The 20,143-nt window shown below is 33.2% G+C and overlaps 1 protein-coding gene across 5 annotated transcripts; it reads right to left on the bottom strand.

The window, feature by feature from the left end:
- Positions 1-1,093: 1,093 nt before the first annotated feature.
- LOC126858437 (radial spoke head protein 3 homolog B) lies at positions 1,094-10,912 on the bottom strand. 5 transcript variants are annotated; one of them, XM_050608771.1, is made up of 11 exons: positions 10,733-10,912; positions 9,177-10,066; positions 8,407-8,490; positions 7,143-7,224; positions 6,895-7,068; positions 6,657-6,785; positions 6,379-6,582; positions 6,061-6,223; positions 5,798-5,884; positions 5,458-5,634; positions 1,094-1,203 (listed from the first exon to the last, which is right to left on the bottom strand). In XM_050608771.1, exons 2-10 carry the CDS (start codon positions 9,962-9,964, stop codon positions 5,462-5,464), a joined length of 1,884 nt encoding a protein of 627 aa, XP_050464728.1. In that variant the 5' UTR covers positions 9,965-10,066; positions 10,733-10,912; the 3' UTR covers positions 1,094-1,203; positions 5,458-5,461. The 5 variants fall into 5 exon arrangements, with proteins under 5 accessions (XP_050464728.1, XP_050464729.1, XP_050464727.1 ...); XM_050608772.1 differs by lacking the exon at positions 1,094-1,203 and adding an exon at positions 1,751-1,840; XM_050608770.1 differs by lacking the exon at positions 1,094-1,203 and adding an exon at positions 4,251-4,726.
- Positions 10,913-20,143: the final 9,231 nt, after the last annotated feature.

Here is a 20,143-nt window from a genome sequence, read left to right as displayed (position 1 = left end):
CTTCTCGGCGGTCCAGACCGTCGATCGCGTAGGCGATATCGTCCGAATTTGCTTAATCTTTCGTCGATCTTGATGCACTCAGCACGATCCGGCGCTATGTCAATACGTATCTCTCTCTTTTTTTTTTTTACATTCGCGCGATAAATGATCTCGTTGCACATGACACACATCCCTTTTCAACGACAAGATTAATTGTTCATGTGACAATTGAATATCGTACTTAATATCAATGTGACGATTAAAGTGATAAAATTTTGCGTGATAAAAGTGATAAAGTCTTTATTTTTTTATTTCATAAATAGATAAATGACTTATTATGTACCATTTTTTATCTAATTATTTATCTGTAGAGACTTTGTGGATCAATATATATTTTAAATATGAAGTCTAAAATATCTACATCTAAAATAAATCTTATATATATATATATATATATATATCAATTACGAATTATTTATAAAGAGACACGATACCATTTTTCAATAAATTTCAATGACTCGATGAGATTCATTTTAAGTCAAATATACCTACCAATTTTGCCATGAAATATATATTATAGGGCTTTCTTTAACAACTCTTTAGAATAAAAATAAAAATTCTCTTCTAATAAAACAATTAAAAAAATTGTCAACTTTTTTCAATATTTTAATATATATGAAATGAATATGCGCACATATCTAAAATTTAATAGTTGAATTAAAAAATAAAAATTTGATATTAAAAATTGATATTAAATAAAAATTTTGTCACAGAAGATAAAAGTAAAGAAAGAGATGATTAAATTGAATGTGATATTAAATGAATATTTATTAATTACTCTATATTAAATGTACTCTCTCTTCTTTCGTTAATTACGCTCGATCTTCGCATGAATTCTCCTAAGACAAGCTTTCTAAGCTACGTGTAGCTTACCAGCCTGATCCGGAACCAGAAGAAGGGCATGGTCCCTTCAGGCCGCGGATCTCTTACATAGGCGACGTGATTCATCCACGTGTACGATGTCGGAGCAGGGAATGACACGAGTGTTCACAAGCCGCACCATCCCTTGCAATCCCTCTCTGGTCGCTGGAAACTCGAGCACGAGTGTTTCGCCATTCTATCGTGCCCCCAAAATGTATGCAGCAAGTGTTCCAGCCCCTCTTGCACGATTGGGTAGTAAACAGAAGTACGAAAGATTCGGAAACCTTGCCAATAAAGGCGTACCTATCGGGGAAGGGAATGCGAATTGTACGCAAAATTTATGAAATCTTTCTGCATTTATATATATATATATATATATATATATATATATATATATATATATATATATGTTAATTTATTAGGCTTGCTGTTTAGCGCAATAATATAATTACGAAATAATTTAGTAAATGATAAATAATTAATTAATTTTGTAATAATTTTTTGGCAAATAATATCTAGCAAATGTTGGCGAAATATTATACTTTCCCAGTTTGTTGATAAATTTCTGTCGGCCGCATCGCGGCGGAGGGTTGTCACCCTCTAGTCATCTCTTTCTAAAATCAGGGTGCAATTCAGAGAACCGCGGAGCCAGCAAGCGCAAGCAAGTGTTTCGCCGTGACCAATGGGCCCCTTGCACGCATGTGTGCGCTTCCCAATGCGATATTAATATCGCGATTATCATTTACGTATTATTGCTGCAGCCCCAGGGTGAGATGCTCAAAATAAGCCCACGCGCGCAATAACACCCTCCATGATCTTGTATTCGCGTACCACAAGCCGTGCACCAAGCACCCGGTATGACGATGTACGAGGAGAGACGCAAGTGGATGCGATTTTGTATTGAATGAAATTGAATTTGCAAAATTTTATTTTTATCTATCTAAAAAATAAATATATAATGAAAGAAGAAAACTTTAAAAATATATATTTTTAATAGTATAACATAACAATTTTTTGTAATTTGTGTATTATTTTATTACAAGAACATTAAAAAATATTACAATCAGTCACATGTACATATTTTCACATTTTTTCAAGATTAAGTATTTGGTATCAAAACATGGAGCTATTCAAAAATTAATCATACAATTTTCTATATTATATCATCGTTATCGATAAGTATATTCTGCATACATTTAAAAATGCGTGGACGCGGTATATGCGTATCGAGTTCGGATTGTCGTCGGTGGCGCGAGGATCCTTTTGTTATAAAGAGGGAACCAATGCTATTGTTCTGTGTCCCTTTACTGCAATCCTGAATTATGGTTCGTCTTTGCGGGGAGGTGGCCATAAAGGTAATTCGTCTCGGTTCTGCAAGTGTCAAAAGTCTATCCCTAATGGTGTCGCGTACGAACGAGACGATGGCTTATGTATTATTAATATTCGCTGCGAATCGCGTCAACTAGATTTAGCGATTTCTTGTTTATCCTAAAATTCTGTTAAAAAATCTTCATTGATTATTCTTCAGGTTTTTTTCTTTTATATTAATAAAACATTACAAAGCATACGCTACACGTGCGCTATTTGTTTTTTTTTTCTACAATAGTTAATAATATAATTCGAGATAAAATCTATATATAATTATAATATTTATAAATATACAGAAATATATAAAATCATATGTATGGAACTGTGACATTATATACAATGGCGCGATTCTTTTTGTTGATGTCTTTGATATTAATTAGTAATAATTAGTAATAATTACTATCAGTTTTGAATAACTTGTATACAAAAAGTATACAGAAAAAAATTTAGACGTAATGTATATTTCTAAAGTGTTACAAATCTATCTGCCTTGCATTCCGCGTAAGAGAAAAGTTAAAGTGCACTTCCGCTGTTCACGTGCCACATCGACATATTGCTCTTGTCTCGCAGAAACGAGTGCCATGTAACATGACACGTGACCATTGAATACCCCACAAATATTTCTATCCCTGATCACGCACCCCGCCTTTAAGGCAGTATTTAACCATTAGGAGCTGTTTACTTGATTTTAAAAGTCAATCCAATCTATGATTGTCTATTCAGCAAATATTAAAATATGATAGTGTCTCATCTTCACTCGAGTGAATAGTCGAGAGAAATATATACTTTTTTAAAAAATATAAAATTGAGACACACTTTTTTACAAAATATAAAATTCTGTAAAATGTAATAAATTGTAGAAAGATTTTTTTTTTTATTGTGTAAGTGAAAATTGTGAAATTAAATTGAAAAAAAAAAAAATAAATGGATAGTAATATATTTTGTACGAAAGGGTATGCCGTTTTCGCGCGCTATGTTTATTCTGCGCAATTTTACAATAAAAGTGTTTTTAAATTCGCACGTGTCGTATTCGCAACGAGAAAAAAAAATCATGGAAATGCAGGTGACACGACTCACATGACAAAATAATGTCAGATCCCTCGCGGCATATACCGGTGTTCGACCCGGTGCATTGGACATTTTCTACCCCCCTTTCTTCCCTCTCCCCTCTCCGCGTGGTAGACTGGCCCCCGGGAAACACGACTCACTTGGCACACAAGTTTTGTGCATATAATGCTCGGTACGAGAAGGTAGACCCCTGCTTAATTTAATCCAATACAATATGTTCCCTTGTCTCACCCCGCTCCCTCAGCATCGCCAGGGGTGAGTTAAAGAGGGTGGGTGGCTTTTTAAAACTGTGCCGATCTCAATTCAGCGTGAAACCTCATCCCATTATGATTGATCTAATCCTGATTGGAGCGGACAGGTTTTTTTTACTTTCGCGGTGTATCGGTGGTATGTGTTCGTGTCTATAGATAGATTTCGGAAATAATCTTTCGTCACATATATATAGTATCTGTCATGCTTAAAGTGAATATGCAAGCATGATTTTAACTGATTTTAACAATATATATACATATATTAACAATGTGAACATATTTTGAAAAATGTTACTTTTCATGAACAAATTTATACAAGAAATATTAGATAAACTTTCTGAATTAAAAATTTAATAATATAATTAAAAATATTTATTTCCAGTTTGCGTAACTTTGACAAAAAAAAAAGAAAAAAAAATTTAATCTAATCTACAGCTTATTCTAAGATTTGTATTTTTAACTTTTTCTAAAATTTTACTTAATTTTGAATTTTATAATTTTTATATAAATTATACAATTTATATAATTATAAAATCTTTATTAGATAAAATCTCTAATGTATTAATCGCCATCCTGTTGATACTTTTATCTCTATTTTTATTTCGTTCTTATTAATTAAGCGATATGATGTTATTGCGATGCTAAATAATATAATTACTCTACGACATTCGGTACTTTGTATCGAAAAATTTCTATTATTTGAAATAATAATCCAAGTAGTGATAGCAAGAACACGTTCTGTTTTCACGATGTCACATTTGTTATTTTTGACGTAAGATAAATATCTTCAGCTGTTTCAATTCTTCAATCTGCGGATTAAACGATAATCCATAAAAATCGATTTACTAAAGTCTAGCAGTGATTTTTAAAATACCGATTAGGATGCTTTTATCTTGAAATCTCGCAAGATCATTAAAAAATATTCTAATTTAATAAGCGAGAATAATACTTGATAAGAAAAATATGCTTTGCTTAAATTTTTTTATATTTTTATTTATTTAATATATACTAAAGTTTTGGAAAGAGATATCTTTGGATTGGCTCCAACAAACCATAAATTACATCTTGAAATGTAATCAGTTTCTTAAAATGTCTTGAAATCTCTAGTGCAGCATCATGGATTTCCAAGTCAGTCTAGACTACGGACAGATAAACGATGAATCATTAACATCACACATATGTATTTTACGAATAATATATTATATTAATATATCGTATAAGAAGAATATCAAGTTTTTTTTTTTTTAGATAATACGTGTTAAAATTTTCTAATAATGAAGAAAAGCTTAGAGATTATTTTGGGATAAATTGTTCTGACAATGAGCAAAAGTTAGTTTTTTTTTTCCTTTGCATTCTTTCTAGAAGAGATTATGCCGTACTGACTTCGAGAATCAATAATTAATTTCCGATGGGTCTTTCGCGTTCTTTCGACAGTTACTGTTTGCGATAGGGATTGCAAGCATTGCGGTGACCTGTCAGGGGGTACAAGCGGAGGAGATGGATTTGTTGCACAGCTGTGTACACTGCTTAATGTAGAAGGTATCAGGCTTGGAAATTGCTTTTGTGCTGGTTAAGGTGAATCCCTAAATCCGAAAGTTAACTACGATTTGCTCGTTTTTTAGACAAAGTGCATCATTAACGCCCATCGAATTGCGCGATAATGAAAATTATTATGGGATTGTACGTATTACTAAATATTTACAATTTTCATTTTTATTTGGCCTTTGTTTATTTTCTTAGATTTTAATTTTATCTACTTTTTAATTTAGATTGATCTGTTAAATAAAATCTCTTTCAACCTTCATGTCGCATATATATATATATATATATATATATATATATATATATATATATATATATATGTATTTACCACGTTAAATTATGTTATAATTTTCCATCGTAGATTCATAATTCACGAAATTGCTGTCAGTTCCACCTCCTTCTAATTCATCCATTTTTATTAGTCTTTTTTCCTTTGAAATATCATATTCTTCACCGAGTTGCCTGTATGTCTGTGCGCGATTTTCTAAAATTTCTCGAATAATTTCTGTAAAAAAATTGTGCGGTTAAATTATTCTATAAATTTATTTATAGAATTACTATAGTAAAATTACCTCTGTCCAATTTACTTCATTCTTATATTTTAAATAAAATTTGAGAAAAAATAAATATAGATTTTTGCTGGTTTATCTTTATCAGCTCAGCCTTACCCATTAACAATTCTCTGCTTTCGATCATGTTGCCCATCTCCTTTTTAACTTCCTTCATCAACCACGGCATGAAACCTTCTTCAACATCTGCAACAAGTCATGTTCGCGGCATCTTAATAAGTTATAGATAAAGGGAAGAATAAAATAATCAAGGACGAAAAGAAATTTAATCAAAAGATACAATCGACAAATAAAGAGAAATTAAGGAACCTTTATAGTTAACAAATTCAGAAAAAGTAGTCAGTATTTTCTCTCTCACGAACCGGCCTTGATTTCGTCCAATAAGTAGCCAGACATTTTCAAGCCTTCCAGAACTGCGGGTAAAAGTTCAGCAATGTATCCCGTTAACAATACAGCCGCCGCAACTCGTTCCTCGGTTTCCTGCTGAGCCTTCATTTCTTTTTCCTGTTGTTTCATGTATCGATCCTGAAACGAATCGAAAACAGATTTTCTTTCTAATCTTTTCTTTAAGAGCACGATACACTTTTATATCTATGATAATGTAAACAAAAATAGACAAAATACTTAAAAGATCGAAGAATGTCGAAATATTAAACAATTCAAATGCGAGAGAATAATACCTTTTCTTCTCTACGTCTCCTCTCCTCTTCCGCCAATCGTTGCTCTTCAGCTTTCTCAGCAGCATACAATTCGTGGAATCTTCTCTGCTGTTCCTTGAGAGAAGCGATTTCCTCTTCTTCTAAAACCTCGATTAAAGCTTGTTCGACAGTCTTGCCTACTAATACTTCGAGAATTGGTTGAACTTCAATGTCAAAATTAAATAGCTGGAAATATTATAGTATTAGTTTTATGTTCTACAAAACATATCTAATGCCATGATAACACATTAAGCATATACCTCTCCTGGTTCGATTTGAGTCCAAGCGTCTTGACCAATCTTGTCGGGACAATAACTTGGTAGTTCCGGTTTTTCTAAAAAGTAATCGGTTTGTGTGGCTACTTCGGATTCATCCGGCTTTTCGATCAGCTAAAAATAAATCAATATTAAAACTTGAATTTACGCCTTATTTAATCAATAAAAAATATCAATTGATTGCTATAACGAAAAACAAATATATGAATTTTATATAATTTACCTCCTCGAGAAAGATTTCGGTTTGCACTGGTTCGTGCTTTCTCCCAGGAACCGGAGGAGGTGAACCCTTCCTCGCAACGAATGCTTTGCAAGCTTGCATCTGAGCACGTTTCCTCACCAAGTGTCTTCGTCTTGCTTCCGCATGCCTTGCTGCTATCGATTGTTCCCCATCGATCTACATAAATATATAAATTTCATGAGAAAAAGTTATTATTCTTTTAATTTGAAAGACTTACGGAGGGTACTTACTAGAGCAGGAACGGGAGCGCATGTAGTTCCGCGAGCCACGCGACGATCAAACATGATGTTTCCGAAAGGAATCGATTGTTCCCTGCAAAATAATCATCGATTTATAGTGAAATGCGTTTCTTAACGCTCACCAAACAAATCTGAAAAAAAGCTCAGCTGAGTTTAATATGCTGAGTAACGATTGCTGCAACACCCGTCACTCTTGGGCAAACATCGACAAACTTGGCAATAATAATTTCTTTAAGATTGTAATAAAAATATATATAAATAAAGATTTCATCAATCTTTTGATTGAGCCATTTTTATCGTTTAGTTTTGCCAATTCTCCAATTTATGAGTTAAGATGTATAATAATACGAAATCCAATTGCTCTCTCGGTTATTGTCGATGAGTATATATATATACTAACCATATATATACATATATATATATTTATATAAAATAAAATGATTAAAAGATTATGTCACGCTATGCAGCAAATTATAATATAAAAAAGAAATGGATTTTAAATGTATCTATGCAATCTGTCATTAAAAATTATATTCGTGTCAGGTACATCTGTCTGCTCGCATTTAATGAAGCATGGATTCTAATCGCATAATAATAAAACATCGGTGGTGTCTATGACTCTGCTGCACGCTAATGCTTCCGATAATAATCATGACAATGTCCATCGCAAGCATAAAATTTAAAATTTAAAAAGCGTAAAATTTAATATGTATTGACAACATACTTTTACGTACACAGCACATTTAGATTGGTTTGCGTACATTTACAGATGACTTGTGATAATTTCTTAAAAGAGTATATAAATTGCGTTTTTACATTTATAGCAAAAATCAATTGTTAATTATTGTTAATTAATTGTTAAATATTTATTTTGTTTTATTAAAAAGATAATTAAATTATTGTAGATTAAAATCGGGCATTTTGTTTGAAATATGTAATCCTGTATTGTACCAGATTTATTTATATTATGTGAAAAACTTTTCGATAATAAAAGCAAGGTAAAAGTTAATATTATCGGTCATCATATTAAATCATCAAATAATATTCCTATGGGTATTTAAAACGTAGTGCACCAGGATAGCAACAATAGCTTAGAGAAAGAGAGAGAAAGAGAGAGATAATTCGAATGCGACCGCAAGCGCATGAGAATAAATCGGGCCAACAAGGGGGAAAAAAAAAGCGGAGAAAGCAGCTGCTATCAAATAAAAGATCAGTGATAAGTGTGGTGTCACTTGGTATAAGGTATTTTCGTTACCCGCGGAGTCTTGGCAGCATATTCATCATGCCCTCGATCGGTGCCAACTTTTTTGGTAAAGCTCGCGGCGTCTGCGGAAATCTGCTAGAAAAACAATTCCCGCTCTTCTTATACGCCCTTTTCCTCCTCTCGAAGTGCCTCTCATCATTGTTCATTCACGCGCTTCAATCGAATTTATCATATTTGCACGTTGATTTTTAAGTCAGAAACACCTTTCGCATTTTCACATTACATGCGTGCTTATTGAGAAGATGGTGACATTTTTTTTTGCATAGTTCCTTTGGTCGATCGATTATATTTCAGCAACATCTACGGCGGTTTTGGGCATGGAATTTTCAGTGGAGATGATATGAAACGAACGTAAGATTCGATATCGCGATTTGCATCTGCGAAAAGGTTCGAGGTCGCATTATCGCACGATGTAAATCAAATCCAGTGGATAGAAGGAGACTTTTCAGGGTCAAAGGTTATTAATTTTGAACTAGTAAAATTTTTTTCTAGTAAAACATAATTATACTTATGAAGAGATTAGAAAAAAGATTAATCCTTTTATTTTATATAATATATAACTTTAGAAAATTGAAAATGTTTCTCTGAATGAAAGCGCTTTGTGAAATAAGAGAGCATTATGAATTCCGCTCTTATAATAGTATCACTCTTATAATTCTACCCCTGACTGATTATAAAAAGATAGTGACGATATGCTAATGAATAACCGGGACCACGATGTCTACCAACGTGACCTATTACGTAATCTCGGCGTCACTTACGGCGGTTCACTCCTCTTGTATCTTCTCGCCCGCTCGTCTAAGGTCGAGGCCGTGGCGATGGCAGTGGCGTTCATCATGCCGAGAGAGAAGTCCACGGTAGCCTTGAGGGCAGCCGGACATCTGGCGTTGTGACTACTGTGACGTACCTCCGGTCTCTTGGTCAGCGACATTAACGATTTGAATCTGCCCTTAACCGGGCATCCGTCCGTCGCCTCCTCGTCGTTTCCGCTGGGCGCGATACCGAGTAGGGCCGCCACTTCCGGTGGAGGCATTAGAAATTCTCCTGTCTTTACGGTTGTGATAAATGGCTTTTTCTGCGGCGAAATAGATTTCTTGGGCGATTTGTGACCTTGTTCGGCCTCAGTTTGTTCCTGTATCTTCTTTAATTTTGCGTTGAGTATTTCGTTAAAATCCTCCGTGGATAGGATGATGCTGGGTTTAATTATAGGCGGTCTTTCCTCGTTTAAGCCATCTTGACTCTTGCTGTGGTGCTTCTTTTTCAGAGGATTGGTTTGATTCGATTGTAGATTAGCCAGAAGCAGATGCTCGTTGGATTTGCTGATGCGCCTACAATTGTAGAGATCATTTTTCATCGTATTTTTCATGTTCTTGAGATTGGTAGTGAGTCGTGGTAGATTCATTCCATCGTCCTCGTTGATGTGCAAGAGCGGCAGACTCGAATCCAGACCATCCTTCTGTAGGATCGTGAAGGCCGGCGGATTTTTCGCTTCATGATCGAAAGATCCCGCGTCCGTCGACGGCGCCAGAGCCGAAATACCGGCTGGCATCCTTCTAATTTTTTCAGACGCACGATTGCACGGCGGACATCGTGAATCGATCGAAGACAAATTAATTTATGCGACGCATTTCGCCTTTCAAGCGTGGTTTCCCTTTAAAATTTCAGAAATTACTTAATCGAATGATTTTATTTGATTATTTTATTTTTTTTTATAAAAAGGGAAATGTGCCTCGAAAATCTCAGGTGAAGCAATTATAGTCAATTGATCGCTCATTGATCGTCTGCATTTGCAAAGTGAAAACATAGCAAGTTCACGCGAGCGTGATGTTTGTAATTATATCTTTAATTATTCATCGATGAAATCACGAGATTTAGCTACGACCAAGTTGGCTTAATTATGAAATATGAACAGTAATTTTGCGATACTTCACGCTCATGGCGAAAAAATATATTTGTATTAATTTGGACAAAATAATATGTAAAAAAAGGTGAACATTTTTTGTACTAAAATACTATTTGGACAGTTAATTACACGATAAGACATTTACAAGACATAAACAGTATTATTGTCAAGAGGAATTATTCTGCTTCAAATAACTTTTATTATTATTAGACGAATTTTAATTTTTAGATTAGCAATATTTTTCTATAAATAACGTTTGCCTTTGTTATGTAAATTATTATGTTTTTATCGTTATGAATAAACACAAATCATTTTGCGTGTATTATTGCGTATTTATAACATGAAAGTTGGAAAGTTCCCGAAATTATATCGATCTCGATATCCTTATCAATCGATTTATATTGACATACGTACTGTGCGAAACTCGTGCTGGATCGGCCGTTTTGCTAGTCGTGGAAGATCGAGAAAAGTAAATGTTGTGGTCGTTCGTTGAGTACGGTCGCGACATTACTGACCGTTTCGCGGGGGAGTTCAGAGACTGGACAATGTCCTTAGAATCGACCGATATAGACCGCAGTCAGGTTGCACATATATTTTCACCGCGCGACCGGCCACTCAATAATGCTGACCACCGCGAATGTTGCGCATGCTTAAGTCTACCGGACAGAGGGTGGAATATGGTTGGGGTTCCGCCACTCGCCTAGGGAACCTGTCCGGAAACTTGCAAACCTATAATAGCAACGCTTCAAGGTGAAATCGTGTATTTGATCGCGTCGGTTTATCACGAAAACTTGGCTTGTACCTCAAATCACGATTTAGGCGAATAAAATATGCGCAATTCTGAATTTTTTAATAAAAGAAATATTACACATATGTATGTGTGTCGCATTGACTTGAAAAAAATCGCTCATAAATAATATTAATATGAAGATTTCTTATTTTTCGAAATTCTTCCGAAGATTTAACTGATTACTTTGCTTTTTAGCCGTAATAAGTATATGCATGCGATAGAACGATAGGTGGAAAATGAATTATGAGATGAGTAAGGCATTTTGTTATCACGCGATTTATGCAAATAATGTGCATGAAAAATCAGATTTAGAACATGATCGGGGATAGCATGAATATAGATTATATTTTATATAACATTATCACGTTATAAATATATATAAAATTTTTACTTATATCTATATATAATCATATTAAATTATAATTCTAGCTTTTAAAAACAAGTACAATTACGTGTCGTATTTATATATTGTAGTCATATTATATCCGAAATTTTATGTAATATTTATTAATATAATTTACTCTCAGCAAATAAAGTTGGTTCAGTGATATTTTTTGAGAAAGATTTCGTAAAGAAATTGTTCTTTATACGAATTCTACACAAATAATATATTAGACAATAACTTTTTTGCAAATTTTAACGTGATATCCAGATTTATGATGAAGTATTCTTATCAATAAAGCTTTTGACATAGTGCAAGAAAATATTGATATAACGAATTCATCATCAAGATCCAAAAAATGATAAGAGAAATTTTATAGAAGTTTGTCGCTGAGTTCGTGCGCGATGTAATAAGAGATCATTTTTTCGTTCTTGCATGAGGGTAATTGTTTGATTGATAGTTCGATTTATATAGTCGAATAGTGCCACAAATAGTGACCCACGGCTATTGTATTTACGATCGTCGAAAGTAGTTTATCATACGTTATCGCTCCATCAGCTTCTAAAATAGAAATCACTGTGTTTCAGAATTATCTTTTCTATCTTCAAAATTGTCTTATCCGTGCTAAGCAAATAAAAAACTTTTTTTAACTTTTCAACTTAATTTTTATTTAAGAAGTAATTAATCGCGAAATGTGAATTTTTATTATATTTTATATTAATGTAATATGTGCACTAAAGATGTGAATTTTTATCGCATTTTACATTAATATTAATAAGCTGCAGATGTCCTTGAAGAAGTTTCTGACTGGTTTCTCGCGTTTTGTAAAACGTCGCGTGCGCGCGATTATATATATACACGTAAAAAGCTGATGTTAGAAAAACGATAAAATATATTATTATGGTAAGGCACTTTTATGCGCACAATTTTACTATATGTATGTTTTTTTTTTTTATTTTTCTAATCTATCTGAATTAACAATAGTTTTATTTAATATCACGATTTTTCTCGATAACATGCAGATCATTCATCGATCTCTTAATTAATTAATAAAGAATTGACGTTTTCGTTTAAGGTAGCTTTACGTAAGAGGTCATTATTATTAATTCATGCTCGATTGTTTCCTCCGAATGCAACATAAAGCGCACGCTTCTTTATTCAAATCAATATCATTCGCAAGTTATTTTATTATGTAACATGCAAGGGATTAACGCTAAATATAGTACATCCAGCAGTTAGAAAAATCGTTGTTTAACAGAGCTGTACTGTCCACTAACTTTATAGAACTTTGTAGAATGGTAAAGTATGTAAGAGTGACTCACTTTTGTATGTAGTTCTTCATGACAATATATTCGTACAAATAATTTTTTAGTTTATTATATATTATTTGTTCAATAGTTTTATTTGTTCAATAGTTTTCCAATTGATAGCGAGATTTAATAATAAATTTATTCGAATTTAAGGGCTTACAAGCTATAATTGCAAAATTTGATTTTGGTTTTACGAAATTTAAAATTTTATTCATTGCAAAAGGCTAATTTTTTCATTTAGATATTTTTTCACAGAATTTATATAATAATAAAAATATTGTCCTAAATATTGTCCTAAATCAAGTCAGCGCGAGATTTTTGCTAAAGAAAGATTTTTCTAGTATAACTATACTACAAAATATTCATATAGAAGTGGAAATCGCGTGTAGCGAGTATATCACAGTTTGTATTCTTCCGTGTACGATAAGTCAATGATAAAATCAACTGCTGCCGCGGTCATTCGCTCTTGTCGTCTATAAGCGCAATAATGTATAGATTAAATGGCTATTGCATTATCGATGTGCTGTGCTTTTTCCCAGTTATTGATATTTTTCTTTTGGCTTTAGAAAATAAAGAAAAGAGAGAAAAAAATTTTTAATAATTCCCTCGGAATAGATAAATTTTTAAAATTAATTCTTTATTCGTGAAATTAACAGAATTATTATCTGTAATTATACATAGCTAATTTTCTAATTTAACGAGATTAGTTGAAACAAGTTCATTGAAGATTTTCTGATTGTCCAACATTAATATTCCAGAAATATACAGAGGCAAATAAATTAATGATAGACCATGCGTGAGAAATAGAATAACTCTACTTTTTAATATATATCTTGGTGTCTTTTGTATAAAGTTGAAAGTTCACACTTTTACATAAGCTTAATGTTAAATATATAGTATACGTTTTATGTAAAGAGACGAACATAATCTGTTTTCCGTACAGTATGCCTGCGATGTTCATTAATTCAAGGAATGATTAGGGTGTACATTTGTGCGAGATCGTTAAACAGGTAGCATATATGGTTAACAAGAATAGCGTACACTTGTTGCGTCGACAATAAATGTGAAAATATATCAATATAAAAGGCTGTTTTTTTTCTATTAATTATGCTAAATGGTTTGGCGTAATTATCAGCAGCATGTGCAATATTATTATTTGCGCCACGTTGTCTCTTTGGAAAAACAATTTAAGTGTTGCTCGGTAATAAGATTAGAAAAAGTATTCTCTAATGCTTTTTTGTGGAAAAAAAAAAAAAAAAATCACATTGATTCTTAAAAGCTTAGATTTGTATAAGTTTGCCGATGTTTACGATGAGTAATTTTTCAGGTTGCAACAAAATTCTTCATTGTATACACAAGTAATGCACAATTCTACTTTGTTATTTGTTAGGAAAAGAGTTAGACTCTACTTACATCGGAGGATGTCTGTATTTCTTTTGAATGTGTAATATCGCCCTCGGACTCTTCACGAAAGTGTAGGTCTCCTTTTTCTCGCATACATCGAGAGGTATATTGTAAGATTGTAATCCGCGACTGCACATTCGACATCGCTCCGTCGTTCTTGCGGTATTCATTGTTGGTTTCTTTTTTACGGTTTAATTGCGGAGAAATTCTATTCCGGAAATTGTCGGCCTTCTAACCTTTTAAGAAGAGAGATAAACCCATCTTCTCAAGGCGGATCCCATTCATTACTAAAGTCTTTGTCTGTTGCTATAGAAACTGGTCAATTCTGAAACTCCTTTTATTGACATAGCGATTTGCAGGTTTCCGTATCTAAGATACGAAATTCCCAAATTTTCATGATTCAAATTTATCTAGAATGCAAATTAAATTTTTGAATTGTTATTTATATATATATATATATATATATATATATATATATATATATATATATTTATACAAGAATATTATTTTAAGCAAGTTTGTCTTAATTTAAATTATTTATATGTAAATTATGACATATATCTTGTTTTATATAAATATTATTGTTTTTTTTTGTAATTTTTTATTGCAAAGTTTTATAATTTAACAATACAAGTCTAATTTAATGTTAAATAATGTTTAATTATAATAATAAAAATATTTTAATATAATATGGTTAATTTTTTATTTAATTTTATAACATATAATAAAATTATAACGTATAATAAAATAATAAAATATTATCTAGCTTAGAAAAAGTTTATTATTTCTTTATCAGAATAGATTTAGCTGCTGTAGAAAAAGTTGATTTCTATCGGGAGACGGTCCGTCAAATCAATGCTTATACCGGGGGTAGGATCAAATTGATACTTATACCGGGTGAGACTTGCATTTTTCTACTTTACCGAGTTAGGCACAGAGTTGCGTCTATTGTCGATAGGTGCGTGACGAAATTTATTAAGTGATAAATGTTAAATGATAAATATTAATTGAATAAGGATATATATATATATATACATAATATTAAAAATGTTTCAATTCTACAAATAATAATAAGTACATAGAAAAAATTGTTAATATAATGCAATTTAAATAAATATTTTTTAAATAAATTAAATCACACACAGAGGAGTTTGATAAATTTAATATATAAATATTTTTTCTGTGATCAATGTTAATTTTTGGTTTAAAAATTATTAATAATTACAAATATATTGATAAATTAAATTGAGATTTTTAATAACTATATATGAGCATAAAAATAAATTTTATTAAAAACATTATCTTTTAATTTAATCACATTTCTGAAAATTTCTGGAATGTCTTGTCAAATTCTAAAAATTCTGTCAAAAATGGTGTCAAAAAATTCTGTCAAATTCTAAAAATGAATGCAAAAGTGTGATCGAAGGTAATACGAAATTGTCATTAATAGCATCATGATTTAGTTCATCAAAGATAATATACTATTCATGGGACGATGACGTTTTCCTCGATGGCGAAGAGTCCGTTGGGGCAGCCTCATCAAAGAAGTAGTAGAAGGAAAGGTGGACGTGTGGGTGTAAGGAGGTGGTAGTTTGATTTGGGAGAGAAAGAGGAAGAGGGCAGAGATTTGGCACCCCGCTGTGCCTCCTAATTGCCTCGCCTTCCTTACCTCGGCAACGTCCATGTCCAGCACGCCCTTGAACCCTCTATGGGTCCACGTAAGGTCCCACTAAAAGCCCACCGAGAGCCTTGATTCTTCTCTCTTATCCTTCTTCTTCTCCTCCCGCATCTATCGCATTGCATCCTCTGACTATAGTCTCTTCTTCTTTCTCTTCACTCAGGATGCTGAATAAGCAACATCATCTATCACACGCGCGAAACGATATATTTGTTTTGTCAGACCTTTTTAATTATTTACAACCAACCCATGAGCGGAATCTTCCGGGATCTATCTCGAGAAAATTTTCGCTGCTCTTAGGATGTTCGAAAATTTTTGGGAAAATTGAGGTCACGCACCGACTAATGATTGAGTTTTCATCCCTGTCTGGCAGTTTGTATCGAATCTGCTGTATGATATTAATCAAGTTTTTTGTTTTGTATAGCAAAGAATTCGTAAGATGGAGTGTATAACATGTTTATTAAATTGTAATGAATAATTCTTATTACATATAATTGTTATATTCTTTTGATATTACTTAGAAATTCTAGAAGAATTTTTTTTATTTATTTTTTATATGTTATTTTGCCATTATACATATATATATATATATATATATATATATATATATATATATTATAATCTTTTTCTTACAATATTTTACGACTTTTAGAAATAATATATTTTTTTTTTATATATACTAGTATATTAGTTTAATGGTGCAAATAATGAATGATCAATAATGGTCGCATAACATATTATCAACAAAATTTATAATTACGCGACACATTCAATGGTTTACACCGATTGATTGAGCGTTAATGATAAATACGGCGCAGCGTAAAGTGCGCGTAATTCCGTGAAATTATGTAAAGTGCATTATGCCGAGTATAAAAAAATGGAGATTTTACGGGAAAGGACTTTGCACATACGGGCAAAGAACGGGTATGATTATCTCTCTGGAATGTCAGTGTCGGGATTCCTGATGAAATTCGATCTCGGTATTGGAACCACCAGATAATGACTAGGAAGTCTGGAGGCGTGGTAATGAGGGTTGGCCCGGGGCCCCGAGGGGCCCGAAAGAAAAGAAGAGAGAGAAAGAGAGAATGCAGCGCAGTTGGGAGCGCGCATGGACCCTTTTTCGTTGTCTCTCCTCTTTCTCTATTTTCCGTTCGCGTTCTTCTCTCTGTGGGCCCGCCCGTGTCTACATAAGGAACGGGCGAGCGAACGAGTGAGTGGCGGGGCCCGCCAGTTTTCTAGCTGGTCTAGCTGGGTGATAAATTACGGTTGAGATATCGGCACCTCCTCCTGTCCATTCGTCAGGGGTACGTAACGTTGCTCCGTTTAAAAGACAACTACACCATCCCCTTCCTTGGGGCCATCCTTCAGCTCTCTCATTCTTCTTCTTAACCCACTTCGTCTTCTTTGGCAGTCTCATCTCGTCGAGACTGACTCGAGATAAGACATCAATCTTGCGCGCCGCGAATTAGCACCCACCGCGATTATCGTGCTCGGTACAATTTGCAGGTAGAAGGATATTCGATTTACTTGAACGTTACCCGAAAAGATCTATTGTTAAAAAGTTATAAGTAATATATAAAAATAGAATGTGCATATATATTTTTCTCTCTCAGCAATAATTAAAGTATTATCCTATTTTTATGGCAATAACATATTTTGTAGTAACATAATTGATGGAAAATATTACATCGGATGTTTGAGAAAAATATTATTAGAGATATTTTTTTTCTTAAATTTGATACAAGTGATATAATAATAATTTCTGATAAATGATTCATATATTAACATTTAAGAATCATGGGCAAAAACTCTTTTCCCGCAATACTATTCGCATATTTTGTAAAAACATGACTTTTGTGTCATCACAAAGTCAAAATATTTTCAGATCCTCGTCGTCGCACACAAACACGGTTAATTGGGGAACCGGGACGAATCGGTCCAACCCCGCATTTGCATCTGCATCGGCGCGGTACAATATTTTGACGCGGTGTGAAAACGAACTGCTGTTTGTTTTACCGCGATGCGGCCGATTGTTCGCACCAAGGTAAACAGACCGAACAGGTCGAATAAATGAGACGGAAGTATGTCCTGCTCGTGGCGCAACCCTCATCTTTGCCACGGCGTGTTCGCCACCCGGGCGATTTCGTTTACACGCTAGTCCCACCTTTGCTCATTGTTCTCCACTTTCGTCTCATTCTCGCTTCCACTTTTCGCTTCCACTCTTTCTCCCTTTTCGTCCTTTCTTTTTTTTAACCGTGCGCCCCCCCTTGCAGGGCGAACCTTTGCATTCCCCGCAAGCGGTAGATCGCTCGCGCGCCTCAACACGATTTTGGAACAAGGACGATCTAATGCTACGGACAATGTTAACTGATGAACGAAGAACTGGACCTGTTGTAAGGACAATGCCGGATAGGAAAACAGTGGGGAAAAAACAATGGGCGCCCATTAGTATCTACCTGGATCCTTGGGGATTCGCTGCTTCTTCTCTATGTCTTTCTTTTCACTTTTCTTGCATTCGATATCTTGATTTCTCTCTCGCTCTATCGCCGAAATTACGTTGTAAGGAAGGTTTGTTTTAACATATCTTTGCTTGTAATTCTTATGTTATATTCTTTCAGGTGGCTTGATGTTTTCAACGTTCTTGTCTTATGATTTTTCTTCGAGCTGTCTTGCAGAGTGAAATTTTTTCTCTTCTTCTTTGCGGTGAATATTCATTCGTATAAAATTTTATGAAACTTGTCAAATTAACATCATTTTTATGGAACAATTTCAATTTATGGAAAAATTTCAAAAAATGCACTATATTAATAATATTACGAGGAATAAAAAAATTTCATCTCTTACCAAGAAAAGTTCTGTTTGTGTTAGATCAACAGGAGAGGTAATGTGTTATGGTTATTACAGAAAATTTTGTCCTAGTCGACGTGATTTTGATAATCCCGACGAATTATGGAAGAGAATCCCCGAATGGGATGGGCAGCGAAATTTATGAGAAAGTTGACGCGACGCGGCTATTGTTTAAGAGCTAAAAGGATTTTCGGTGTTGCGCTTAAGCGAATGAAATCTCGGCTTATAAGATGTTGCGCGCTAATTTTGTCGCGGAATTATTACGGAAGAAACCTAACTCTGTCGATTAATGTCATACTTTGTGATGCTCCGATGTCAGTACTTTTTTTGCCAACCGAAATTTATAGGACATATTGAAATTGCACATTCTTTTTACAGTATTTAATATTCTTGAGACGCTATTTTTAGACTTTTCTAGAATACTATAAATTAATGCGGTATTAAATTATCAAAAATTTCAATAATACGTAATATATAATATAGAATACGCTATGTAATCAAAAATTTGAATAATACATAATATATAATATAGGATACTCTACGCGATTAGGGCACGCATCTATTATAAAATATATATAACTATTATAAAATTAGTTATATGTAATATAATAATATGTATAACTGATATGTATTATCTGATTTTTCCAAAATCAATTAAATCAAAATTATATATATATATATAATATTTGAATTGTCAAATACGCAGCCATGACAGATTTTTATTAATATGAAGTAATGTACAGCGTAATAACCAATTAACATTGAGGAAAAGAAGCAACAATACTTGCAAGTATCGATTTAACATGTCTTTTTTAAGAGTGGATATCTAAGTATATTTTTAAAAGTTTTTCTTAGTAAACAATTCTGCCGAAGACACGCTGGTACAAAAATATATGTTTATTAACGGGTTCTTTTTGAATATTTAGTCTGAGTTATTTACATAAAACGGAATTCTGTATTCTGTGCAAACGCATTTTTTGAACTATCATTTATTGGTAGTGAATATGTAACAGATATATTTCTTGTACATTTTAATATTTATATAATTAATAAAATTAATTATGACTACACAATAATGAGATGATAGTTACATTTGCGTCAATGTGTTACGATTATCTCTTTTCCATGATTTTTAAAAAACGATTTCGCGTCACATGTCTAATTGCGTGTTTTCTTTCGAAATTTTTAAAAGGCACCTCATGGCGCCGGTGAAATATCGTTTAGCCGCAGGTGGAGTTTCATGGGAAGTCGTGGATTGATTTCGAAAATTTTACCCTGACATCTTTACGGTCTTCGAAAGGGCCCGAATATTTGAGACACCGGGCGCTATTTTTGTTTTCGGAAATCACAAATTCATTATCACCGCTATTTTTCAATGATTCATTGTGGTTGTTAGCAGCGAAATATACTACGC

The sequence above is a fragment of the Cataglyphis hispanica genome, chromosome 25 (genome assembly GCF_021464435.1).
Source record: "Cataglyphis hispanica isolate Lineage 1 chromosome 25, ULB_Chis1_1.0, whole genome shotgun sequence".
Taxonomy (NCBI): Eukaryota; Metazoa; Arthropoda; class Insecta; order Hymenoptera; family Formicidae; genus Cataglyphis; species Cataglyphis hispanica.
The sequence above is the reverse complement of the archived record's forward strand: the minus strand, read 5'-3'. Positions and strand labels throughout refer to the sequence as shown.

Bases quoted from the DNA above. Each gene is read 5' to 3' on its own strand.
- LOC126858437 (XM_050608771.1), bottom strand. From the start codon at position 9,964: ATGCCAGCCGGTATTTCGGCTCTGGCGCCGTCGACGGACGCGGGATCT. The intron at 6,583-6,656 runs GTATATGCTTAA...TAATATTTCCAG, and splicing joins CTCAAATCGAACCAGGAGAG to CTATTTAATTTTGACATTGA. The intron at 5,635-5,797 runs GTAAGGCTGAGC...ATTTTTTTACAG, and splicing joins AAGCAGAGAATTGTTAATGG to AAATTATTCGAGAAATTTTA.